We start from the raw sequence: 26,941 nt of genomic DNA, 5'->3' as shown, positions 1-26,941 counted from the left end.
TGCCCAGTGGGTGGGGGGCTTTGCAATGTGATGGGAGGACAGGACAGCACCCCATGAAGGAGAGCAGGGACATGAGGGCAGAGGGCTGGGCAAGGGGTCTTCTCCTGCCCACCCAGGCCACTGCACCTCCCAGGCCTGGCCAGGGCATCCCCGACTTTGCTTAAGCTGCATGAGTTTGGTTTCCAGAACTTGCACCCAAACTATTCTTACTGAAGTGGAAATGACACCACAAACCGGAGCCCTGGAGACAGTCTCAGTGTCCCTGTGTAGCTGCCCTAGAAGCAAGGCCTGGTGGGCTGGGCCTTAAAACCCTCCACGGGGTGCTTTCTGTGCAGCTGCTGTCGGGACCTGTCACCTGGTGGCCCGTTCCAGTGCGGACACCACGAAATCGACCAACTCCAGGCTTTTGACTGTACAAATGACTTTTATTTGGATGTGGCTACTCAGTAAATATTTAACAATGACCATCTCAGATAGCCACCAGGCAAGACCGTGAGAGATGAACGGTGGCTTTTCAAGCTACGGGGGCGATTAGAAAGTGAGCTGTCAGGGAATGAAGCCGGAGTTTTCTCTCTGGTGACTTTCCCTCCTGCCTCCCCCTCCCCTTCAGGAGCAGAAAAGAGTCAATACAAAACTGTAAGCCCTAGAATAGGCTAAGACAAGTCCCTTCCACATAATAATTTATTTCATTTCAAAACGGCATCGTGCCCATGCAGTTAAGGGGCTGAGCCCTGACTCAACGTTAGAGATTGAGGCCAAGCAGCTGGAACCCCAGCACAGGGACAGAAATGCCAGAGGGCACAGCCTACTTTTGAAAAACATTTACTTGGGAATCCAGCACCTCGATTGTACATTTCTCTGTGCCTTTTCTTTGAGAATGGCCCCGAAGTGCAAATGCATTTGCAAATCCTGGCCCCTGGGAGCCCTTCAGTGCAGGAGGCTGGCTGGGTGGTTCCAGGCCCCTCCCAGCTGGACCACTCAGGGATGCATGGGAAACAGTAGGAACCCTGGGATGGGTCCTTTCCGGCCTCATCGATGTCCCACGTGTGACAGGAGCCCAGAGGAGAATCCTGGCATGCAACGTCCTGCCGGCTTCCTTTTCTGAGGGACAGGGTGACTCCCAGTCCTTAGGGGGTGGGGTCTGGAAGCCTGACCCAGGGGTCCTGCAGCCCTGCAGTTCTCTGAGCAGCGCGGCCTGACTTACAGTTACAGAGAAGCGGGTTACACCCTTCCCTCCCCGACCCCTCCTCCCCTCCCCTAGGTCTTGCTGTGTAAAAATTCTGTAGAACCAATCGCTTATTTCCCCCACAAATCTACCCTCAAAGCTGATTTTACACAGATTTCTCTTGGCTCCCAAAGCTGGGGAGGAAAGGGGAGGGGATGTGAATGGGGGTCGGTCAGCGGGTTTGGACCACTGCTGAGAAGCAGAGACAGGACCACGGGACAGAAACAAGGTTTGTGGGCCTTCAGGTCTGAAGGCGTTGACAGCACCATTTCGATTTTAAGAAAATTATGAAGGTTCCCATAGACCTGCTGTGGGGAATCTCGTTGCTGAGGCAGGATCCCCAAACAGGCCTGATGATGGTAGACCTGGAATTGTCAGTAGTGAGGGCTTACAGATGTTAGTTTTCTAGAAGATGGAGGTTCCTTGTCAGATAATTCCAAGAGACAGTTACTTTCCCAGGCAACACAAAACAAAACACAAAACAAAACAAAACAACAAAGCCCTCCTCCCAGCTTTTTCATATTCATCACAATGAATTAAAATGTCCAAACAGATCTGCCCAGCATGTGATTTCATCACTCGTTCTGAAAAGATGGTCTGTTGATCCCGTGATGTCATCGCTGAGCTTCTGTTTATCACCCAGATGGCAAATGCTGAAAACCGCTTCTGGGAGCTGATACTGCAGGCTTCCAAAGAGCATTTCCCATGTCGGCCCAGCTCCCTGCTTCTTCAGTGGTAATAGATGCTGAAGGCATGGAGGATGTAGAGCAGGGAGGTGATGAAGGCGAATAACTGGAAGAGCCCGGGAGTTACTTCCTTAGGGATGCTGGTGATCGCTCCCTGCTCCCAGCCCACAGAGGCCCTTAGCTGCTGGGAGGCCCTTGTTCTGACCCTGCTGCATCGCCTCTCTGCCCAAGCCCTGCCTGGCTTAAGGGCGGCAACCACTGGCCGGCCTCTCATCCTCCTTGAAACGCTCCATCCCCGTGTTCCACTGTGACTGTGCAGCGTCCCTGTCACCTGCAGACGTGGGCTCCTCTACCTGGCCATAAAGTGGGTCCATCTCCATCCCTGCCCTGGACCCACTCCCCCTCTTCTCTCTCTCTCTCTCTGTGTTTCTCTCTCTTGCTGTCTGGTTCTGGGCACTCTCCCCCCACCCACCTTCAGCCACCGTCTGGGCTCTGATGACGAGTTTCACTCACCGGTCCAGAACTCAACTCTGTGCACCCACCTCTCAGCCCCTCCGAGCCTCAGAGGCCCCACGAGCTCTCTGGGGTCCAAACTGAACTCCTGAGATTTCCTCACAAGCTCAGTCGGCCCCAGGACCCTCATCTCATCCAGCTACCCAAGCCACAAACCTGTGATCCCTCCCACCCCTCCCTCCCCAGGGGTCCCTCCCCAACCCGCCACGTCCAAAGCCGTCCGCAGAGTCGCCCAGCTGCACAGCCTGATGATGTCCTGGCCCAGCAGACGACTCCAGCCTCACTTGAACCCCCTGTCCAATCACACTCTGTTCCATTCATTCATTCATCCAACAAATATCTTGTAAGCACCTGCTGTGCGTCATGAGCAACTGTGGCTGTAACGCTGAACAAAGACTCAACAATTCCTGTCCTCCTAGAGCTTACATTTTAGTGGCAGAAGCCGAAAATAAGCAAGATAAACCAGTAGAGTAGGATGGAAGGTGGGGCTGAGCGCGCAGGAGAAAATAAAGCAGGAAGGGGACGGGGAGGGGAACGGCCTCACCCAGAAGGAGACGGAGCTGCAGTGCTTGTCCTGGGGCCAAGGCCAAGGCGAGAGCGGGTCCAGGGGCAGCAAGGAGACGGGTGTGGCTGGAGCAGCAGAGCAAGGGCGAGCAGCCGGGCTGGGGGGGTGCAGAGCGGTGCTGGGCCAGGAACGGGAGGAAGCCGACAGGCCGGAAAGGCAGCCAAAGTCCCCTGAGGCCTCCCTAGTGGGTCATCTCCCTTGCCTGGCATCCTCCTTACAGTGGGGTCAGCACCCTGCGCCACACCCCTTCCTCCTGCTGCCTGACCCCTGTGGGAGTCCCCGACTGACACAGGACCTTTCCGGTCACAGCGACAGGTGGGGGTGGACTGGGACCCAGCCTGGGTATTAGACCTTCCTGGGAAGGTGTAAGGAAGGGTAGGCGGCTCCAGAGGTGACATTCCCCAGCTGTGAGCCGCCTGCCACGTGAGGGCGCCATCCCACCAAGAGAGGAAGGAGGCTGCCTCGCGGGGTCTGGAAAGGCCGGGCCCTGCTGGCCTAGAGTCTCCGGTCCCAGTGGACCTAAAGTCCAGGGGTCCTGCTCGTCCCATGACTCGCCTGGACCACCTTGCCTTGGATTCCATCAGCCAATATGTTACCCTGTGCACGTCTGTCGTTGAAATAAAAGGACACGGGAACTTGAGCCATGCTGAGGAATTCCGGCTCTGTTCCAGCAGCAATGGGAGTCACTGAAGAGTTTTCAATAAGAGATGTGTATTTTGGGAAGTTTACGTTTTGGAAAAACATATTCTGAGGGCAGCGTAGTGGGTGTAAGAGGGGGTAAGAAAACCAAGACGAGAGATGACACCTGAACTGGGGCTTGGTACCCTGCGAGCTTGGGCACGCCTGATTGCGTGCGTGTGTGTGCACGCACACACACACACACACACACACACACACCCCTCCTCCTATCCTGCAAGGCTCCTTCAGCCTGAGGGCTCAGGAACATCTATTCTGCAGGAGACAGAATTAAGCCTCATGCATTTCCCTCCATGGTGGCAGCTGTCATGCTCTCGTCCAGCACTCACCGAGGCTGCAGTGTTTATGTAGTAGTTTTTCAGGTCCGAGGTCTCAGACACGATCGTGGCATGTACTTGTAAGACGGCGGCGCTCATGTACAGGATGCCAGTGGTCCCATGGTACAGGCTGTCCTGGAAAGATGGAGCAGAGGCCATGGCCACAGTCACGCGGACACGCGAGCAGGCAACACTTTCCTCTTTGACTACGTAGCTGGGAAGAGGCGGCAAAAGAGACTAGCCTTCTCCCGAAACTCCTGCTTTTTTCTTTTGCAGTGTTTCTAATGAAATTTCTATGTGGTGAACAATAGTGGATTAATATACAGCAATAATAATACCAGTATGAACCAACATATTGGTTGGTTATTGAGTGCTTCTTCCCAGCCAAGCTCTAGGCTAAGCCTTTTCCCCATTTATCTCATTTAACCTTGTCAACTATGAGGTCGGTACTATTTATCGTTAGTGCCATTCTGAGGAAAGAGAAGTTCAAGGTTAAAGTCAGTGAACAAAAGCTGAGCCAGGATTTGAGCCCAGGCCACATTAACACCAAGCCTGTGCTCCTAACCATTAGGGCTATGAAGACCAGCTGTGTGCTGGGCGCTGTCCTAACAGTATACACGTGTGTCATTTCATCTTCACAGCTAATTTCATAAGGCTGCTACTATTAACATCTCCACTTTACAGATGAGAAAACTGAGGCTTAGCGGACACATGGCAGAGTCAGGCTAATCTGACTCTAGATTTCAATTTTTGAACCTCTATGTTAAACCCTCAGCAGAGTTTTCAATACCACAAGGATGTCATAGTTATCAGTTCTGGGAGAAATGTCATAATAGGTAAATCGGCATTTTGCAGCCCCTAAAGAATATTCATCAGTAGATGAAAGAAAGCATTAGGGAAAAAGTTGATGGGGTAAGGTTGTCGCAGTGAAAGAGGGACCACCAGTCTCTGTGTGTGATGTGACTTGAAGCCACTTCTGAAGCCTTCTTGCCAGAAAGGTTTAACCCATCTTCAGTTTAGCCTTTAGATGCTAACTTCCAGCTTACAGAAAATTCAGGGACTAGACGAGCAAGTCAAATCACACCAGGAAGAAGCAAACAAACCCAAAATGTGGGACCTTCTACAGGACAGCTGACCACCCAGTTTCTTCAGCAAGTCCCTGTCAGGGAGAATCATTCTAGATTAAAGGTACCCAAGAACCATCACTACCAAGTGCAAGTGGGCGTGGTGAGGACCCCGATTCAAACAGGCCAACTGCGAAAAGATGTTTCAGTTACAATGGGGGAAACCTGAATGTGACCTGCGTCTTTGATGATACTGAGGAATTATTGTTCACTTTATGTAAGTGTGATAATATAAGAAAATTTGTGTATTTTTTGGAGGTATACTGACGTGTCTGGAATGGAATGACATGATGTTTGGGGTTTGCTTTAAAATTCTTCAGGGGGAAAAATAAACGCTAGGTGAAGCAAGTGTGATAAAATCTTGAAAATTCTGGAATCTGGGTTATGGTTACATGAGGGTCCATAATATAATCCTCCCTCCTTTTTGTATATGTTTTGACTTGTTCAATATAGAAAAAATTTTCAGTGGTTATCAAGATGATGTGATGAAAAAAGTTAACGACATAATATTAAACGAAAGACTCTACATCCAAGATGATTGGTTCAGTGCGATTTATACATTTTGCATAAAATTTGCCGGGAATATGGAAGAATGGATTGTGATAGGTGATTGTGGTAGGATCTTGAGATTGGGGTGATTCTCTTTCTACTAGCCTTTCCTTCAACGCTGCTCCAGTGATTTTACCATAAATTAAATCTAGAGGGAAAACGCTTCCAGAGGCGCTTGCTGCAGGAGTAGCCAGGCCATGGATATTCCCTAATGAGGGAGGCAATGGCGGGGGGATACAGTGAAGGATGGACTCTGGCAGAGGAAAGCTTTCATTCCGACCTAATAGTGAACATATTGAAACAAAAAGTCGGGGTTCCCTAGGGCAGGGGTCCCCAACCCCTGTTAGGAACCGGGCCTCACAGCAGGAGGTGAGGGGCGAGGGGAGTGAGCAAAGCTTCATCTGCCGCTCCCCATTGCTCCCCATTGCTCCCCATTGTTCCCCATTGCTCCCCATCGCTCCCCATAGCTCCCATCACCGCCTGAACCATGGTTCGTATCACCGCCTGAAGCACCCGCCCACCCCCACCCCGGTCCGTAGAAAAATTGTCTTCCACAAAACCGGTCCCTGGTGCCCAAAAGGTTGGGGACCGCTGCCCTAGGGGCCCAGGCCAGGAAAGGTCTCTGGTTCTCCTTCCTGCCCAGGAGGCCTGCTGTCCTCACCACACCCGGGACGTTGGCCTGGGAGGAGCCGAGGGCCTGGGTCGCTCTCACTTGTTCTTACCAGGATTTTCCAGGACTCCAAACTTTTGTAAAATCCGAACACATAAGAGAAGAGGAACATCAGAGAGATGAGGAACGAGGTGAGCGAGACGTACATCACCCATCCTTGTAGCAGGGGGTTTGCTACCTGGGTGGCGGCCACCAGGATCCAGACCCAGCACCCAAATATCTGTAAGAGAAAACCACAGGAGAAGGGGTTTTATTGGCGGGTGTGGGGCACGTTTCCTTTTGCAGGTCACCTCTCTCCTCCTCTGGCTCTGGTTAAACGCTCTTCGGGTGGAGTTAGTGGGGTTCAAGAGGGAAATGGGGAAGGAAGGCTGGCCCCTGAGTCAGAGTCGATTTTGTGAGGAAAGTCACCTGGTTAACACAGAGGTTTCCAGGGGAAGGACTTGGCTAAATTTGGGCTGTGGATAGGTCTTCTTGGCCCAAACAGTGTTGGCATATAGAGTTTTGGAAACATTTCTGCGTAAGTTGCCAACATTTAAAACGGGATATTTCACACAAAAAATTCAGATTTCAGACATTTTCTTGAGAAATCCATAGTTCTGGCCATAGTGAACCCATTTCCCAGGCCAGAGTAGCCTGAAACCAGTTGTGACTGGCTCTTTAAAAAGGACCTGGAGTTCTCAGTGGACCACATCCCCAACCTTCCCAATCCCTATGCCATTGTGTGGCACATTCCCGGTTGCTCACTTTCACTGAGGAATAGTATTCTCCTTCTGGCTCCCTTCATCCACTGACAGTGCCTGCCTGGCCCTGTGGCTATTTGGTTTGGAGCCTCCTGGGTATAGTATCTGGTGCCCTGGAGTCAGTTACCAGTTGGGCCGTACAGTTCCAGTTAAATCACCTCTCAACTCTGTCTAGCCACTTATTATCCCTTTGGTGGAAAAGCCAAAACTTTTTCCTGTTGCCTCGGCCTCTGCATCTGTTTGCTTTGGGGCTGGGCTTGCAGCCATGTTGGTGAGCCCAGGGAGGAACTAAATGTCCACCAGACAGCACATTCAGTTAGAGGCCTGGAGGACAAGGGTTTACAGGCACATGAGCACCAAGGAGTTTTGTTCTTGGTTTGTCTCCTCTCCTTCCCGGCCCTCCTTAGAATGTCCTGGCGAGTCTCCTGGGTTCCCCCTGTCTTCACTCCTGTTACACCTGTGCTTTTAAGCACCACATGGGCTGGCGATCCCAGGAACCCAGTGCAGGACATTTCTCTCTCTGCAGCCTTCAGCCCTGCATGCACGCTTGATGTCTCTACTTGGACATCTCTCTGCACTTGTATGACCCCTGAGAGCAAGTGCCTCATTACAATTTGCACCCTAGGCACCCCACTTGCCTCACCCCACTCCTGGCCCTGCCCCCCAAGCTTTTCAAGTCTAACAGGTACAAAATCTGAACTCACTGCCTCTCCCCAATTCCTTCAAGACCCTCATCCGCACCTCCTGAGAATGATCCTTCTGAGGAAGAGACTTATGGGATTGGGAACGAGTGTAGAGTGGCCTCCAAAGATAATGATAATGTTCTATTTCTTTCACTTCATAGTAGGTACATGGGAGTATATCTTTTATTAAGTGATACAATAATTCTGAAAACGAAGAATTTGTTGGACTATGAGACCACTGGGGATTCGGAGTGATGGGAAACGGGGAGCTAAGGATGTCTCTTGGGTTTGTGCTTTGGCGGATTCACACTACTAGCTTTAAAATTTTTTTTCTCTAAAGTTACAGCACTCAAAATAGTTGTCAGTGTGGGTGACTCACATTTCTGTCCATCTCAGGAGAAAGCTCATCCCCTTCCCTAGTCCTACTGCCTTTTCACACAAATTTTATTTTAATATTTTTTACTTAAAATTTTTATTTTATTTAGTTTTTGTCCGTGTTGGGTCTTCTTTGCTGCGCACGGGCTTTCTCTAGTTGTGGCGAGCGGGGGCTACTCTTCGTTGCGGTGCGCGGGCTTCTCTTTGCCATGGCTTCTCTTGTTGCGGACCATGAGCTCTAGGCGTGCGGGCTTCATTAGTTGTGGTATGCAGGCTCAGTAGTTGTGACTTGAGGGCTTAGTTGCTTCAAGGCATGTGGGATCTTCCTGGACCAGGGATAGAACCCGTGAGCCATGGCCACTGAGCCTGCGCGTCCGGAGCCTGTGCTCCGCAATGGGAGAGGCCACAACAGTGACAGGACCGCGTACCGCAAAAAAAAAAAAAAAAAAAAAAAAAAAATGCATTCACTCAGACGGCCTCATTTCTGTACAGCAATTCTAACTCCCTTGGGTTTTCTAAGACCAAAGAGCTGCCACTTGATACCTGCCGCCACTTACTGGCAGCTCACCTGTGCCAGGCCCGCGGGAGCGGGCGAGTGTGCCTCAGCCCCAGCCGGCCTGTCAGTGCTGGCAAAGGGGTCCCCGCCCAGCTCCTGCCATCAGAGGCCACACCGGGCAGACACTGCTGCATGCACGCAGTCTATATGTCCCCACTCATTCTCACCACGGTCTGTGAGGTGCTGCTGACCTGGAGGAGACTGAGGTCTGAGGCCACGCAGGACACAGGGTAGGGCACCTGTGCGTCTCGCCTCACAACCAGATTTCACACCCCAAAGGTAGGGCCTCTGGGCATTTGGGAATCTACTCAAATTGCACGGGAATCTTCTTGGCGTAAAGGTTGCATAATCCATAATTAACATTACACAGAGGAATGTTACTTACTTTTTATTTCCACGCCCTCTACCTTCTGAACAGTTGAAGGGACCAGGGCCAAGGACAAACTCCAGGTGAACTGAAAGCCAGTGGAGTTTGTTATCCTGTTTCTGTCTCAAGCAGCCTAGGTTGGATTCATTACAAGGAAGGCAATTTCGAGTATTTGTCTTGACTTCTTTTTTTAACTTATATTTAGCTTTTTCCAAATTTTCTTTGGCAACCTAAACTGCTGTGTCCTTTTAATCCTCATTTTGTATTTCTCAAGAGCAGGAGATATTTTTAGATGTTTGGGGCTGGCCTTCAACTCAGAAGAATATTTTATTAGAGGCAGACATTTTGAGCAAGTGTATTTCCAATACAGTTCTGGCAATTTCTTAAGCCTGTTCCTTAAGACCAAACGCAGATTACTCATCTATGCATTTTCTAAAGGCTGAACCTAAACTGGAAAGGATCACTTAAGGGAAGACAGAGCTTAACAAGAAGTTTATTAATTTCTCATTCTTCTCTAGAACATGGAGAATAGCTCCCTCACGTTTAGAGAGCTGGTTAAAGACCTAGAGGATGAGAACCGGGGTAACAGCTCCCAGATGGGAGCGACGGCTGATTCCAGGTCTAGGGTGGGAAGTTGGGCAGGATACCTCATCACAGCAGGTAGCAAAGGCTTCTGGGGTTAGGTCAGAAGGATTCAGAAGGCTCCTGCTGGCCAAAGATGGGACAATTTGACCTCGAACTAAATATAATAACTACTATGGGATTGGACTCTATCAACCAGTCACAAGTCATGAGTTGAAAATGATACTCTTTAAAAAGCCCTACTTTGGTCACTTTTGGAGGATGCTTATTAGTTTGGAAGTCATGAGTTGAAAATGATACTCTTTAAAAAATCCTACTTTGGTCACTTTTGGAGGATGCTTATTAGTTTGGAAGGCAGCTATGTTCACCACTATACCGCCAATAATTATTATTTTGAAAAATGCTCAATAAAGGAAAAGAATTAAGCCAAAAATATGGCATAAGGGTAAGGAGCTTCTAAAATACATGGATTCCTCAGTCTTAACCCTCAGAGCAGCACCCTGAGTCTTGCTACTCCTGGAACCATCCGGGGACTTTGAGGAAGCCCCAAGGTCTGGGTCCTGCCCCAGAGATTCTGATGGAACTGGTGAGGGAGGCTGCGTTGTTAAAAGATCCGCAGGGGCTGCAGCCAGGACTGAGAACCCCCAAAGCCCCTCTCTTTGCTTCCAGGCTCATCCACTTCAGTTCATGAGACAGGAAGCATCAATGTTCCCGGATTCGAATCCTACCTCTGCCTATTGGGCAGGTTATTTAACTCATCCACGTGTCCATGTCCTGGTCCATCAAACAGAGGAGGTAGGGATGGCTTCTCTCTCCTGGTTTCTGTGAAAATTAGATGAGTTTCTCTGGACAGGGGGAGTGTTGAGTAACCATTTTTGGCCATGTGATAAGCTATGAGATTGGAGGGTATCTTCCCTGAGAAAGACCCAGAAGAGGGAAACTCCAAGGCCAGCCTTCCTGAGGGATGGGAGGTTCACTTCTGTCAGAGCTGGAAGACTAATTAGCGGGGTGAGTGAGAACATTCAGCGAGCACAGACCCTTTTACGGAGTTGATGAAAGCTTTGGTCACCTAGAAAAATGTACCGATGTATGTGCACGAGTTTTGTCTACAAATCTTGGGACTCACAGACCCTCAAAGCCCACCTGCAGCCCCCAGGTTGAAGTCAATTGCCATTGCCATTGCCAGGTTAAATAACGGTGCTGTCAGCCAATCTACTATTTTGACAATATTGATCAAGACATTAAATGCACATATTGTTCGACCCAGTAATTTCACTTTTTGGAATTTGTCCTATAAATAATGCACATGCACAAAATGATGCATGTATAAGGTTGTTTATTAAAGCCTTGCTGCAGAAATAGAGACACAAATGTAGAGAACAAACGTATGGACACCAAGGGGGGGAAAGTGACGTTGGGGGTGGTGGTGGTGGGATGAATTGGGAGATTGGGATTGCCATGTATACACTAATATGTGTAAAATAGATAACTAATAAGAACATGCTGGGGACTTCCCTAGTGGCTCAGTGGTTAGGAATCTGCCTGCCAATGCAGGGGACACGGGTTCGAGCCCTGGTCCGGGAAGATCCCACATGCCACGGAGCAACTAAGCCCATGCGCTAAAACTACTGAGCCTGCACTCTGGAGCCCGCAGACCACAACTACTGAAGCCCGCGCGCCTAGAGCCCGTGCTCCGCAACAAGAGAGGCCACTGCAATGAGAAGCCCGCACACTGCAATGGAGAGCAGCTCCCGCTCACCACAACTAGAGAAAGCCTGTGTGCAGCGACGAAGACCCAACGCAGCCAAAAATAAATAAATAAATTTATATATATATAAAAAAGAACCTGCTGTATAAAAAATAAATAAATAAAATAAAATTTAAAAATTCAACCCCCCCCCCCAAAAAAGCCTCGCTGGCTACAGAAAGATAAAGAAACATCCCAAATGTTCATTCAGACGGGGCTAGTGAAAACAATTATGTCTGCACAATGGAACGCTCAGCAGCCTTCAAAAAGAATGAAAACTCTGTATACCAAAATGAAACAAACTCTAAGAACTGTACAAGGCAGAGACCAGCGTGCCCAGTGTGCTATGATTTATATAGAAAAAGAAGAAAATGGATGTGTGTGTGCTTGTGTATTATGTGCATTTGTTTGTAGATGCACAGAATGTTTTTGGAATGAGACTCAATAAACCAATCAGTGCCCTGGCCTCCTGGGAGGAAAATTTCTTGGCTCAGGGTCAGGGTTGGGAAGGTTTAAACTAATCCAAATCACCAACATATACACTGAAAAAGAAAGAAGAAAGACGCTGTGCTGGATGATGGATGCTCGTTTCAAAAGTCAAAAGATTTTGTAGCAACATGGATGGACCTAGAGATTGTCATACTGAGTGAAGTAAGTCAGAGAAAGACAAATATCATAGGATACCGCTTATATGTGGAATCTAAAAAAATGGTACAAATGAACTTATTTACAAAACAGAAATAGAGTCACAGATGTAGAAAACAAACTTATAGTTAGCAGGGGTGAAAGGGAGGAGAGGGATAAACTGGGAGATTGGGAGTGACATATACACACTATTATATATAAAATAGATAACTAATAAGGACAGCACAGGGAACTCTACTCAATACTCTGTAATGACCTATGTGGGAAAAGAATCTAAAAAAATTTTTTAAAAGAGTGGATGTAGGTATATATATAACTGATTCACTTTGCTGTACACCTGAAACTAACACAATATTGTAAATCAACTATGCTCCAATAAAAATTTAAAAAAAAGATTTTGAATGGGAGAGACAAAAACAGAATTGCCTTTCCTTTGGGGAGAATTGCCTTTCCTTTGATCTGTACACCTGGACAGAGCAGCAGAGAGCTGAGGGGCCTCCGAAGGGCCCATGCAGGGGCTGGGCTGCCACAGGGCAGTGAACTTCACACCCTGAGAGCTTCTGAAGACAGAGCTGCCCTAGCGATGACCCCATGTGAAGGGGGGAGGAGGAGCCAGAAGACACCTGGCTCAGGTCTGCACCTGGGCTCCTGGCTGCACCTGGCAGGTGTGGTCCAGGTGGGGCGGACCAGGTACTGAGAACCAGGAGGAGATACTGGCGATACTACAGGTGGCAGGTTTTTCTGCATAGCTGGGCAGTATTTCAGCCTGGCTGGTCCACTCACCACCAACACTGCATTCCTTTTCTTACCACTTGCCTTAATCTTCATGAAGCGTTCATGGCCCCTCCTTCCCTTTCCTGGTACTCGGGTGAACGCAGACTGTACCACAAAGCCTCAGAAACTGCAGGCTGGGAGGAAAAGGCCTGACTCAAGATGGGGAGGCCCAGGAGGTCAGCAGTGCCAAGTGAACTGGGGGCTCCCACCCGTTCTGATGGCCCGGGAGGAACTGGCTCCATGAAGGACAAGTTCTGGCCTTGAACACGGTGGGAACCAGAACTCCCTGAGGGCTCCCTCTGATGCTGAGATGTCTCGAGATGAAGAAAATGATTGTCCCTCACATTCAGGTATCCATGGCCCACGTTGTGTAAGTCCAGGGTCTTTTGGCCATTGTTTACCCCCCTCCCCTTTAAAAAAAACTGTGGTAAAACACACTGAACAAAATTTACCATTTAAACCATTTTTAAGTGTACAGTTCAGTGGTATTAAGTGCATTCATGTCATTGTGTAACCATCTCCACCGTCCATCCATCTCCAGAATACTTTTCATCTGGCAAAGCTGATACCTTGCACCCATTCAACAATAACTTACTACTTCCCCCCTCCCCCAGCCCCTGGCAACCATCCTTCTTTTGTCCCTATAAATGTGACGCCTCTAAGTACCTCGTATGTGTGGAATCACAGAGTATTTGTTCTTTTGTGTCTGGCTTATTTCACTCAGCGTATTGTCCTCAAGGTTCATCCATGTTGTCAGAATTTCCTTCCTTTTTAAGGCTGAATAATATTCCATTATACCATGTACCTATTTTGTTTATCCATTCGTCCATCGATGGACACGTGGGCTGCTTCCACCTTTTGGCTATTGTGAGTAGTGCTGCTGTGAACATGAACGTACAACTACCTGTCTGATGCACCTCCTTTAAATGGGAAAAATAAGAGGAGATGCATCCAGGGGCTGCACTTTGGACCCCATCGGGCAGTTCTGGTGCAAATGCCCGAGAGACACAGCTCCTTTGAACAGAGCACCCCTGTTTGCGCCACTGTGGCCAGAGCACACGTCCCTTTGGAGTTTGGTACCGTCCACTCAAAATGCCTTAACTCCGGGGTGATTTAAATGGCTTAAACGGCATGCCAGGAATTAGGTCTGTTATTATTTTTCAACCCTAATATCTTAAATTGATTGTAAAAATAATGTTAGCAGCAAAGGAATTTTTTAGTATGTTTCTTCCCAGGCCTAGTGCTGGTGTATACATATTCTTTATAAAGTTGTAAATCATAGTGAACATACATTTTGTTTTCAACTTTTCATATTTTTCTATTTTGCTACGTGGCTCAGTAATACAGTCAATTCTTGTCGTTCAAGGTAGTTCTGTAAAGTTGCCCTCAGCACTGGCAAATTTAGTTGTGAATTGTGAAGCATTGCTCCTGGGAAAATACAGAGCTAGGTTCCTGTGAGATTGTGGTCACAATATTTTCATCAACTGATCAACACATAACTTTGTTTTATGTGTGTTTCTGTTTAAAGACACCTTATTTTAATATATACTGTTGATCCATTAACATTGAGCTCTCAGCCAACAGCTCTATAACTATAAGCTTATCTAACACGTATTTTCTTCATAAGGCAAATCACTGCCTTGTCAAACTTAGGAACACTAGAAATAAGTTCAGCAGAGGACTTGGGGCTATTTTAAACAGCAAAATCACCAACCAAAAGCACAAAAATATACATGACATGGCACTAACCAGGGCTGGGAAAGGACCTTGTTTACAGCATGAGCTGTAAGAAGGCAGCTATCAACCTCAGGTTTACCGTGTGTGTCTCAAATTTGTGACTTAAATGTTTTTCCACTCTGCACATGTCCTCAAATGCCAGTGACAACACTGCAAGTATTGACTTGGGGGTTACACATACATTTTAGTAAGTGAATTTGCAAATGCAGAATCCGTGACTAATGAGGCCTGACTATACTTTCAATGCCACCATTACATTCCATCAAGTTGATAAAACTTCATTTACTCAATGAGGCCCCAGGGCAAGGAGGTTGGATGTTTCTAGCTTTTCCCTGTTATAGATGATGCCACAGTAAATAACACTGCAGAGATAGTTGTCTTCCTTTAAATTCTTTCTATGGAGGAAATTGCCCAACTGGGCATACTGGTGGGTGGCGTGGGGAGAGAGGGGATGTAGTGGGTGACTTTCCAACATGCGTTAGGTTCAACGCATCCCTTGGCTGGGACACATAAGTGACTGCCCTGGCCGGTGAGATGCAAGCCTTCTGGGGACTCCTGGGAAGGGCTTCTTCCTGCCCCAGTGATGAGACAGTCCCACTCCTGCTCTGGCCATGGCTGTGTCTGGTATTAGGCCTGAAGCTATGATGAGGAAGAGGAGAGAGAGAGAAGGAAAGATGCATGGCACAACTGCACTGCCAAAGAACCAGCCCTGGCAGAGCCTGCCTAACTTCGGGCTTCCCGGGACATGAGATTGTCTACCTCCCTTCTGCTGGAGCCAGTCTGAGCCAGCGACAGCTCTTGTCATAGCCCTGCTGAGGACGTTGGATGCGAGTCTGCACACATCACCCACACCCCTCACCCCCTCACTGGCTCCCCGTGACCCCCAGGCCACACTCGGCTACCACCCAGCAGGCCCTGCCTGTGCCAGTCTCCCTGAGGCCCCTGCAGTGACCCCAGCATCGGGCTGAGATCTGTTAGTGGGTGTTGAAGTCCATCTAGTCACCACCAGCGTTAAGAGGTTAAGTAAACTAGCAGCAACGTGGATGGACCTAGAGATGATCATACTAAGTGAAGGAAGTCAGACAGAGAAAGACAAATATCGTATGATATCACTTAGATGTGGAATCTAAAAAATGATACAAATGAATTTACTACAAAACAGAAGCAGACTCACAGACATAGAAAGCAAACCTATGGTTACTAAAGGAGAAAAGGGGGGAGGGATAAATTAGGAGTTTGGGATTAACAGATACAACCTACTATATGTAAAATAGGTAAACAACAAGGACCTACTGTCTAGCACAGGAAACTATATTCAATACTTGTAATGACCTACAATGCAAAACAATCTGAAAAAATATATATACATATAACTGAATTGCTTTGCTGCATACCCGAGACTAACACAACACTGTAAATCAACTATACTTCAATAAAAAGTAGCTTGTTTTGAAAAAAAAGTTAAGTAGACTAGAAGAAAAACTACAGTGCATTGTCCATAGAAAGGGAAATACTGTTTCCTGAATCTTTTGTTTCAGTTACACACACACACATACACACACACACACTCACACACACACGAAGTTGCCATGAAAATACATTTCTTCAGCGCATCACGGTCAGCTGTGGAAACCCCAGCTCCAGCCTGCCTTCCCGCCTCTGGCCCAGGGCCTCTAGCCCTCTCCACAGTCCCTTCCTGCACTGTGCCAGCGGGCGGACACTCCCCCGGCGTCAGCTCAAAGCCCTGGCAGCTGCTGCAGCCAGAGCCCCATCCTGCGTCCTGGGGGGCCACGCTGAGGCCTGTGTGGGAAGCGTGAGCCACTGAGAGGGAGGGAGAGGGGACGGCGGGTTGTCAGACACGCGGGGGAGTCCTGGAACGTCCCCTATCTGCGGTGATGGGGCTTAGCATAAAGGCACGGGCGGCCTCCACAGCTGGGGGGTTGGGGCCCAGCCTCTTCCAGGCCCCACCCCCGGACTCCGTGGGGTCAGGCACCCCTCAGCAGTCCTGCCCTGGCTGCAGGCCTCCCTGCGGGCAGCGCAGGGCCCCCAGTGCCCACGTGGGTCCTCTTTAGCACACACGAGGCCACTCCCATTTCCACACCTGGGGCTCTCAGCCTGTGAGGATCTCTGGGCTGACAGGTCACCTCCTCTGACCCGGGAGGAAACCGGTTTGAGAGGCGGAGCGACTTCCCCGTGGGGGCGCGGCCGGCCCGGGCTGCCATCCCGTACCCCGAGGCCACCCAGGCCACTGGCATTGCATGGAAGCGCTACGCTCCATAATTCAACCCAGGACCCTTCCATACAGCAGCCGCTCCATCCTGACTCCCCGAGTGAGAATTTTCTCTCTGTGGCTTTAAGGTGAGCAGGAAGCTGCCGGCCCAGGCCCCTTGGCCTCCACGTGAGGACCCCTGTCTTATTCGGTCCAATCCAGGAACAATGGTGCGGGCCAGAGCTCCGCCCCCGGCAGAAGAAGTCATATACGAACCCCTGGTACCCACAAGGGCTCGCAAGACTGGGCTGGCCGCGCGCCAGGAGATCAGCCCCTGCCCTGGGGTGTGAGCCTGGGAGGGGCAGGATGCCGCTGGGAGGGGCTGGTGAGTCAGCGGCCAGGCCTCCTCTGCCTTCCTCCCCTCGCCCCCCACGTCGGCTTCCTCCCCTCCCCATGGGCTTCCTCCCCCCACCACCATCGGCTTCCTCCCCCAGGACCGCGCCTGCCCATTCAGGCACCCACCCCCACTGGCCCCGCTTCTCATGGACTCAACAGTCCAGATTTACGATGTAACATAAACTAAGGTAATAAAAACCTTATTCCTCCAAAGTCCTAAAGGGCTTAAAAAAACAAACGAAAACCTAAGAATTTTAGGGGCAAATTTGTTTCCTTTTAAAAAAAAATTTGAGCACCTTAGAAAAGTTAGAATGTACAGAAAAGATGTGAAGAAGCGGATAAATACATCCCACTCCCTGCAGTGGTCCCCATTTCCCAGGCCTCCCCCCTGGTCTCTCCCTCCTTGGCTCCCACTATGTTTATTAACCTTGGCTCCCTTCACACGTCCCCAGGAAGTCCCCAGATGAGCCCTGGAATTGGGCTCAGGGGAGGGCCCCACCTTCTCCTTCCCTCAGGAACCGCAGACATCCTGTGACCCGTGGCCATGTTCCTGCCCCTCACCAGGCACCGAGGACCCACCCACTCTAGTTCCAGTTGACTCTTGCTCAGCTTGCCCTTCCCCTGCTTGTCTAAGACCAGACCCTCGAGGGCAGGGACCAGACCAATTGTCACCTCCTCCAGGAAGCCTCTCCTGCCTACTCCTCCCCAGTCCCTGAGCTCCTGGATGCAGGACTCTGACCTGTGGTCTTTGCGTCCCCGATGTGGGGCACGGAGCCTGGCATGAAGCAGGTGCGCAGCACGTGCTATTGATCCACTCCAGAGGCAGGTGGCAGCTTGCTGGACTCTCCCCTCCTGGCAGCGCAGTCCCATCTACCTGGGCCTGATTCCCACACAGGTGGCAGTACCTGATGCCTTCTGGGCCAGCCACTGGCCCAGCCACGGACTGGCATTTCTGCCAGGAGCCGGGACCACATGGGAACAAACACCCATCTGTTTCATCCTCACGCATTTCCTGCTCCATCACCTCCCGGGCCCTAGAAGTTCTCTAGGTCGGGAGCATCTCCCCTGGGAGAGCAGCTGGGTTCTTTCCCTGGAAAGCTTTTCCAACCCCCTTCCTCCTCCCCCGGCACAGCACGTAGGAAGGACTGGGCAAGAACGTGCTGTCGGAGAGGACGGTGTTCAAATAAACACACACACTCCCACTGCCACCCAGCATCATGTGGGCAGAGAGAGGGGCCGGGTGTCAGGGGCTGGAAATGTAAGCAGTAAGCAGTAAGCAGTGCAGGCGCAGAGAAGCAAAGCTCAGAGAATCCCTCCAAGGGAAGGGGCTGGGGGGCAACGTCTTCATAATAGGTCAAAGGACTCTGGAGCCCCAAACTCGTGATGTCTGGCCCCCGCTGGGTGGGGAGTCCACGGAGGCCCCACTCTGGGGCCTACCTGGTACCTTCTGGGTCCAACCTGAGGCTGGAGGTTGGGGGCAACTGTGGGACATGGGCACCGGCCAACTCTGCTACAACAGGGCTGGGCCGAGATGGGGAAGGTCTGACCAGGTGGCGACAGCTGAGGGGCAGGCTGGCTGGCAGGTAGGGAAGGAAGCAGGGAAGGGCTGGGGAGAGGGGAGAGGGGTCAAGTCCAGGGAACCGGCGTGGGGCTCCTCCACCCCGCCCTACTCTGGCCTGCTTCCCTGCTCTGCCAGTTGCCCGCCTGGACGACACTCTGGCAGCCTCTCCTGCCTCCCACGGGGAAAATTCCCCAGGAAAGTTCCCTTGGAAGGGCACTGGCAGAGGTGGAGCCTTCTTATCAGTGAGGCTTCTTATCTGGGGCTCCCTCAGCCCAGCGGGGACTCACTGTGCTGGGCTGCTCCCTGGTTCCCTCTGCCCGGGGGCCCGGTTGTTCCCTTCAGGGCACCTGCCGGTTAAGAGAAGTCCTCCTGGTGGGCTGACCTTCCAGCAGCAGCCTTGGTGGCCTGTCTTGTCTGAGCTGAGAAAGGCCACCAGCTCAGGGAAGGTTGCTTATGGTTTGACTGAATGGTCGGGGGAAGAACGGGACCAGACGTCCAGACACAGGCAGAGGGGAGTGTGCAGATGTGGGCATGTGGGCTGTTCGTTAGTTAGCTCTGAGGGTCTCAGCTCAAGCCCATCCTGCCGCACTCTGCTCCGCCACGCGGCTGGAGCCCTGCAAGCCACGTTTCCCGGTTCCCTTTGAAGCTGGATTCTTGCTAGGTTCTGGCACTGGGAGAACTTGGAGGGGACCGGAAAAGGAGACTTTTCCAGGTCCTGTCACTGTCACGCCAGCAACAGTTAGCTCCAACCCCAAGGTCCCTGTGCCCCTCCTCCGGGGCAACCACTGCCTGGCCTCACTGCAGCCCCACCGCACCCCCGCCAAGGCTGGGCTTCCTCTAGAGGCTGGAGGATGCACGGTGCTTGCTTTGTGTACTCATCACTCTCTGGTGCTTCAGCTGCTCCTTCAGCCTTTCAACAACTGCAGGAACAATTCCCTATGTCGAATGCCCTCTGTGGGCAGAACGCCCTGTGCTTTCTGTTCCCTCCTGCATTGAAAGGCACCACTTACTGGTCTCCTTGGCTTGTCTCCATCTGCCCCCATTAAGCATCAAACTCCCTGAGACGGGGCCATGTCTGTCTTCTTCCTCATTATATTCCCGTGGTAGGCACAGGGTAGGGGCTCAATACATATTTGTTGAGTGAATACATGGGATTTACGTGGGGCCGACTTCTTCTTTCCTTACAGCTTGATTTTATATATTTGTTAACCTCTCAGACCTAGGAAGTCTTAGTCTGAACAAGCAAATATCTCATCCCTAATCCAAGTCCTTTAAGAATGCCAAGCCCTCACCCTGAGGGAGCTTGTCCTGACAACTTCTCTAGCGGCAGGAGCCTTTGACAAGTGAGGCTGTGCACCCCTGCTTTTTACCCTGTTTCCTGTCTTGGGATGCTCCTCAATGTTCATGAATCACTCCTTTAAGACAGGGTCCGGGATTTACCATATCCCACTTATTATTACATTTTGATTCTTGTATGCCCCTGAAAGCAAAGCATGGGGCTAGAGCAATAGTAGAATCTCAGTAAATATTTCTTGGTTTACAACTGGGATTTGCTCACAAGAGACCCACGCTTTCTAGTAAGAGGTCCAGACGACCACCAACAATAACATAGTATGGGCTCACATTTCTAGAACAGTTGTTACTGAAACCCCAGAGCCGTCTTAGGAGATCTTTGCTGCTGCTGCTCCCCCCTTGTTGAGGCTCAGAGCGGTTAAGTAACCTGCCCAGGGTCTCACAGCCGTTAGGCGGCAGAGCCAGGCTTACCCCTCCCAACTGACTCTATTTTACTGAACCTGAACAGCACAGGGGGAGGGGCGGGGGGCCTCCCAGGGTAAGGGCTGGGCCTGGGGCCAGGAAGCCGAAATGGGTCCAGGCAACTGGGGAGGTTGACATCCGACTCCTTTCCACACGGCGCCTCCCATCCTCCTCAGGATGCTTGCTCTTCCCAGCACCACACTTTGATTTACCTTCCCTTTGCCCTGTCCGCCCTCCCTGTCGCAGCTTTCCTGGGGCCTCCTTGGGCATCACTGTGTTGGGTCTCAGTGGCGCCCTGGCCATGGAGGCTGTTGGCCCCTGGTCCTGCAGGGGCTGGGCAAGGTCAGGGGCGAGGCTGGGGACCAAATGTGCAATGAAGGGAAGGACAGACGCCACCAAGATGAAGTAAAGCTGGGGCACATTGAGTTTACTTTTACTGCTCCCCAGAAGTATGCAGAATTGAAAAGGGAGCAGAGGGAAACAAGAGAAAGGATTTTTCCTTTTGGAAAACTCAACTTCTCAAGAAGTGTTGTAACAAAGGGGAGGTACCTGCCCTAAGCCAGGCCCAAGATGAGCCCTAATTCCCTCTCTCAGCCCCACACCGTTGACTGACGGTTCTGGGGCTCAGTAAGCTCTCAAACGGGCTTTTACATATAAACAGAGTAGAAAAAGAAACAGGCTGGGGCTTCCCTGGTGGCGCAGTGGTTGAGAGTCCGCCTGCCTATGCAGGGGACACGGGTTCGTGCCCCGGTCCGGGAAGATCCCACATGCCGCGGAGCGGCTGGGCCCGTGAGCCATGGCTGCTGAGCCTTCGCGTCCGGAGCCTGTGCTCGGCAGCGGGAGAGGCCACAACAGTGAGAGGCCTGCATACCGCAAAAAAAAAAAAAAAAAAAAGAAACAGGCTGAAATGAAGGGGAAGCTGGGAATCTGGATAAGATATAAAGGTGAGCTTCCCCAGCGGGAAGGTTCTGGAATGAGCTTCTAGGGTGGTCAGAGTATTTCCTTCTGACCACTGTGTGGGCAAATTAAAAAGCTGAAAGCATCAAACACCAGAGTGTCCAAACTGACTCTCCTTTTAACTGGCTGACTCTCTAGAAACCTTCTTAGCTGTTTCTTTGTAATTAGTCAAGTATCTAATTAATAAGTTAACTAGTGAAAAGGTTGAAAGTTAAAAGACTTCCTTGGACTCTTATTTACAAAGCTGTCCCTCAGCTGTAGTCACCAGGGCCAGCTGTGTGTCCACCTTTCATCTTGTAAAAAAGCTGATGAGCCAACTCACAGCAGGCGGGTAACAGTCACGTGATCCCTGCCCCAGGCCACCCACACGCTGTTTGCTCTGAAAAGCCAGGCAGTGGGGCTGTGAGTCACCTGGTCCCCAGCCCGCTGGGCACTGGTACCAGCAGGCTCCCACACTCACTGAGGAAAGGAGGGAATAAACAATGTCTGTTCACTGAATGAAGGAGAAAGGAAATAAACGACATCTGTTCTCACCTTAAAATGCACTGATTCAAAGGCTCCTCACGCTTCGAGCTTACGTTTTGAAATTAATATTGTTTTCAGATGAGAAATCTGAATTCAACTGTAAACCAGACAAAATACAAACTTTAATGTTCAAATCCCCAAAGTCTTATCCGCTGCCGGTGGGAATGTAAAATGGCCCAGCCACTCTGGAAAACAGTTTGTCTGTTTCTTAATAAAAATGAAGCAGACACTTTATTATACATACAACCCAGCAATCACACTCACTCTGGCATTTCCCCAGAGACGTGAAAATTACATCCACCCAATAACCTATATGAGAAAAGAATCTAAAAAAGAATGAATAAATGTATATGCCATAACTACTGAAGCCGGCGTGCCTAGAGCCCATGCTCCGCAACAAGAGAAGCCCGCACACCGCAACGAAGAGTAGCCCCCGCTCACCACAACCAGAGAAAGCCCGCATGCAGCAACAAAGACCCAACGCAGCCAAAAATAAAAATAAAAAATAAATAAATTTATAGAAAAAAATTATAGGGATGGAATTAATAGTCTCCAGGGGTGAGAGAGAGAGTGAAGGAAGACAAGATGGGGTGACTATAAAACAGAAGCATGAGGGGAGATCCTCATGGTGATGGAACGGTTCTGTGTCTTGGTGGTAGGGGTCACGTAAATCTACACGTGTGAGAAAATGGCATGGAAGTAGAGACATAGCTTACAAATGTCGGCTCCCTGGTGTCATATTGTAAGAGGGAGCTATTACAAAAGGTGTGACTACAGGAAGAGGCTAGGGGAAGGGTGTGGGAGGCCTCTCGGAACTATGTTTGCCTATCAATGTATAACTATGACAAAGGTTTGAAAATGTGCATTTTAGTGTTAAAAGCTCTAAAATAAAGCCACTTAGGCAAAGAGCGTTCACAGCAGGCTGTGGGGAGCGGAGCTGGTAGGGAACGCCCAGAGCCCCTGGTGTCTGGGCCATCCTAGCCTGTCGTCATCGTTGATACAAAATAGCTGGAGGCTGTTGGCAGCGGGGCTGCCGTGAGGCCCCAGGGGAGCCCTCTGCTGTCCCTGTGTTTTGGGGCCCTCGTTTTATAAGAAGACTCTCGCTGTCTTAGGAAACAGTGGCTGGAGGAAGCTGTGCCTGCAGTCACCCCTGATGTACACCCTGGCCGCCCCCATCATGGACCACATCTGAACCCAGGTTACAGAGTTTGCTTTCTCTGTCCCTTTTGGCTGGCCTGAGCTCCCAATTTGAGAATCCACTCTCTGGACTCATGGTCTTAGAAAAGCATACGCCTGTCCCTGATGCCTTAGGCCCCCCAGACTGAGAATCTGGGACCCCCACAAGGCCTGGGGCTCTGTGGTCAGCCCCACGGGTGGCAGCAGGCAGCATACCCAGGCGGCCGGGGACAGAGGGGCTTCTGCTAGGCTGATCCTGCGCTCTTCTCTCCAGCCCAGCACATCTCCCGCTCAGGGGGATCAGAATCAACCACCAGGGCATTCCCCGGTGGTCCAGTGGTTAAGACTCTGCGCTTCCACTTAAGGGGGCGCAGGTTCGATCCCTGGTTGGGGAACTAAGATCCCTCAGGCCACGCGATGCGGTTAAAAAAAAAAAAAGAATTAATCCCCAACTGGACATTCTTCCGTCCTCGCCCGTTTACCTTCCCATCCGCACCCCAGATGTGATGCACACTTGGTCCGATATTCCATGCTAGGAACGCTCGTTTAAGGAGAAAGCAGGTGCAGAATAAACCCATTAAACATATACTCATATGTGTATAAATACGAATATATGCATATACATGGATTATAATTCCTTCTGTATTTTCTAAGTGTTCAGCGATGAACAAGGATTACTTACGAATTAAAACTGAAGTTGTAATGAGGAAACACCAGACAAGGCCAAATAGAAGGACATTCTACAAAATAACTGATCGGTATTTTCAAAAGTCTCAAGACAAAGATGGAGGGAATCGGCCCAGATCAAAGTAGATGAAGGAGTTACGGCCACCAAATGACATGCAGAATTCTGAACTGGATCCTGGACCAGGAAAAGGACATTTGTGGGGAATTCAGCACAGTCTGAACAAGGTTCATTAGAACAGTGGCCAGCATGGTATCAGTGTTAATTCCCTGATTTTGACAGCTGTACTATGTAAGATGTGGCCCTTAAGGGAAGCTGAGTAGAGAGTTTATGGGAACACTGTTCTACTGTGACTAACGTTGCTATAAATCTAAAATGATTTCAAAAGAAAAAGAAATGAACGATATGGAACCAGTGACATCATCCCACGCCCTGGGATACTCAAGGCCCCAGAGCCCAGCATAACCAAGCACTTGTCTTCCCCGCCGGGAATTCGCTGCAGGAGCCCAGCGTCCTGGGGCTGGGGGCACCAGATGGCCCTTCTCACGACTGCCCATCCTGACTCCTGAAGCCCCATCCCTCCAGCCTCCTGCCTGCCAGCCTCTCCTGGGGTCCAGGCCTTTCCCTCTCCTGCCCCCCAGCCTGGAAATCCAGCCTGTCCTTTGAGGTCCAACTGCAAAGTCACCTCCTCAGTGACAGGCCCGGACCCCTCTCCGAGGTGACAAGGTCGGATGGCCTCTCCTTGCTGGTGTCACAGCGCAGGACCTTCGCCCCCTCAAGCACCGTCTGACTGTAGCGAGGAAGTGCTCGCGGGCCTCTGTCCAGCAGACAGAGAACCTGGGAGGGCATGGGTCCTGTCGCCAGTGGCTGGTATGGCTGACACGGAGCATGTGCTCCATAAAAAGGGGAGGGGTCGACCCCGACCCTGTCCATTCTTGTGGCTGTTCTGAGGCGAGGGGCGCGCCTGGTCCAGAGAACTCGCAGGAGCACTGAGATGCTATCAGTCTGGTGGGATGCCCTGACTTGTATCCCCCTAGGGGCCAGGCCTGGCAGAAACCTGCTTCTTGGGTGGGGTTTCAGCTGGAGCCACCCAAACGTGGGGCCCACCCTGCCTGGCTTCCCTTTCTTTCTTTCTTTCTTTTTTTTTTTTTTTTTAAGGCAGTGCCACACGGCATGCAGGATCTTCGTTCCCCGACAAGGGATCGAACCCGAGCCCCCTGCAGTGGAAGTGCGGAGTCCTAACCACTGGACCACCAGGGAATTCCCAGGCTTAGCTTTCTTGTTGCCATCAATGGGCTCTCTTTAGCCAGTTTGCCAAAAGATCACTCAATCAGGCCAGCCTTCCAGGCAGATGACAGGGTGACAGGGCCGTCAGTTCCAACTGGAAGTTGGAACCACTTTCTTTTTCTCCCTGCCTGGGGGCAGTACTGCCAAACTCAGAGTTGGTAAAAAAATATCACCCACAAACTAGATATTTCAGAAGGTGCTCGAAAACCAAAAGAAACTTCTCTGCCCTAAATTGTTCACCAGACTTGTGATCCCCGTCAGTGAAAAGGACATGGTGACAGCCAGCTCGGAGTGGACTCGAATTCTGTTGAACACTCTGGACCCAGCAGGGATTGGGACCCCGTTTCAGCCCAGGGACCCGGAGAGGAAGGCAGTGACAGGTCGTTGAGAGCACCCGGGGCATCTCACACGACTGTTCTATGGCAGATGTTGTCATAAGCAACTTCCCACACAGCTCCAAGTTCAACGTTAGCTGACGTGACAATTAAGAAAATCCTGGAAGAGCTGCTCTCAGAAGGAAAGACAGAGTGCCCCCGTTGTGAACTTTAGAAAAGCACAAACAACAAGTAGTTGGAGAAAAGAAACCACATAATAAAAGTCCGTTCCCAACATCTTCCTGAGGACCCAGGATACTTTAGCAGTTCGCCCACACCTCCGATCACCAGGTCGCCTGCCCAGTTACCCCGGTGGGTTTCATTTTGGGAGGAGGTAACCCACCCATACTGCAGAAGCCCAGAGGCGCTCAGGGAAGGATTAGGGGACACCCAGCCTGGAGCCCCGTGGGGGAGACTGGAGGCCACGGCAGCTCTGGCCTTGGAGCCCCTTCCCCAGGGAGCTGCTTCCAGCTCCAGGCCTGCGTCTCCCAGCCCCGGCTTTATGCAGGTGGCCCCCACGGGCCGCACTCACCAGCTCGGGCAAGAAGAAGGCGTAGGGGATGGTGAGGAACAGCGCGACCCCCGAGGGCACTTCGGGCTGGGCGTAGCTGGTGGGAGGTGGGTCGCGGGAGGCCATGCTCTCACCCACTGCCTGGCGCCCTGGCTCCACAGCCTGTGCCCGCAGCCCTTCAAATATCACCTCCTGCCCGACACACCCATCAGAGGACGTTGCCTGGAAGGAAAAAAAAAAAAAAAAAAACCGTTCCAGCCCAGCAGGTCCTTCCACTGGCTCCAGCCAAGAGAATCCTCAGTGAAATGCGGTTTGTGCATCAGACAGGCTTTCACCCGGGCTGGGGCAGAGTCGCTAAGGAAGGAGAGCCGGAGCCTCTTCCTAGACTTTTCCTCCTAAGGAAGTTTTGAATCCCAGGCGTGCTACTCCAGGGGAGGCCGGCTATAGCCACCACCCGAACCGGGTGCCCAGAATACAGGCTGAGCCGCTTGAATGACAAGGACCGTTTATTGAGGAGCTACTAGGAGCTAAGAAATCTGCAGTCAATTCTGGTGCTCCCACAGCCCGGCACGTGACTGGGTGGCCCCTTTCCCAAGTGAGGAGACCAAGAATCTGCCAGGTCAAGTCAAGGTCACAGCATGCCCTGCTCCCGCCTTCTCCATCCTTGGGGGCCTCAAGCCAGAGGGAGAGGAATAGCCCTCACTTCCAGCTCCTGCCCCGTCCTGGGGACGTGGCACTTCCTTCTCTCTCTGCACCCTTGTCACCATCCTCCTCTCCTACTTTTCTCTCCCAGCAGAGGAGGAGGCCTCCCTCTCTGGGAAGAATCCGCCCCAGTGGGCACCCGAGCTCTCCTCCCCTCTCTGCCCCAGCGCCCCAGCCGGTGCTTCCAGGAGCCAGGCTTGGGGCCAAGCGGTTCCTTCCTGCCTTCCGCCTGCCTGCTGGCCGAGCTCCAGG

At 51.0% G+C, this 26,941-nt stretch overlaps 1 protein-coding gene across 1 annotated transcript; it reads right to left on the bottom strand.

The window, feature by feature from the left end:
• Positions 1 to 411: 411 nt before the first annotated feature.
• On the bottom strand, positions 412 to 26,175 carry MALL (mal, T cell differentiation protein like). The gene is made up of 4 exons (XM_082642290.1): positions 26,009 to 26,175; positions 6,398 to 6,565; positions 4,015 to 4,137; positions 412 to 2,017 (listed from the first exon to the last, which is right to left on the bottom strand). The coding sequence occupies exons 1-4, from the start codon at positions 26,111 to 26,113 to the stop codon at positions 1,955 to 1,957; spliced, it is 459 nt and encodes a 152-aa protein (XP_082498416.1). The 5' UTR covers positions 26,114 to 26,175; the 3' UTR covers positions 412 to 1,954.
• Positions 26,176 to 26,941: the final 766 nt, after the last annotated feature.

This window comes from Mesoplodon mirus, assembly GCF_964341445.2.
Source record: "Mesoplodon mirus genome assembly, chromosome: 14".
Lineage (NCBI taxonomy): Eukaryota > Metazoa > Chordata > Mammalia > Artiodactyla > Ziphiidae > Mesoplodon > Mesoplodon mirus.
Note: the sequence above shows the minus strand (reverse complement) of the source record. Positions and strands in the feature narration are given on the sequence as shown.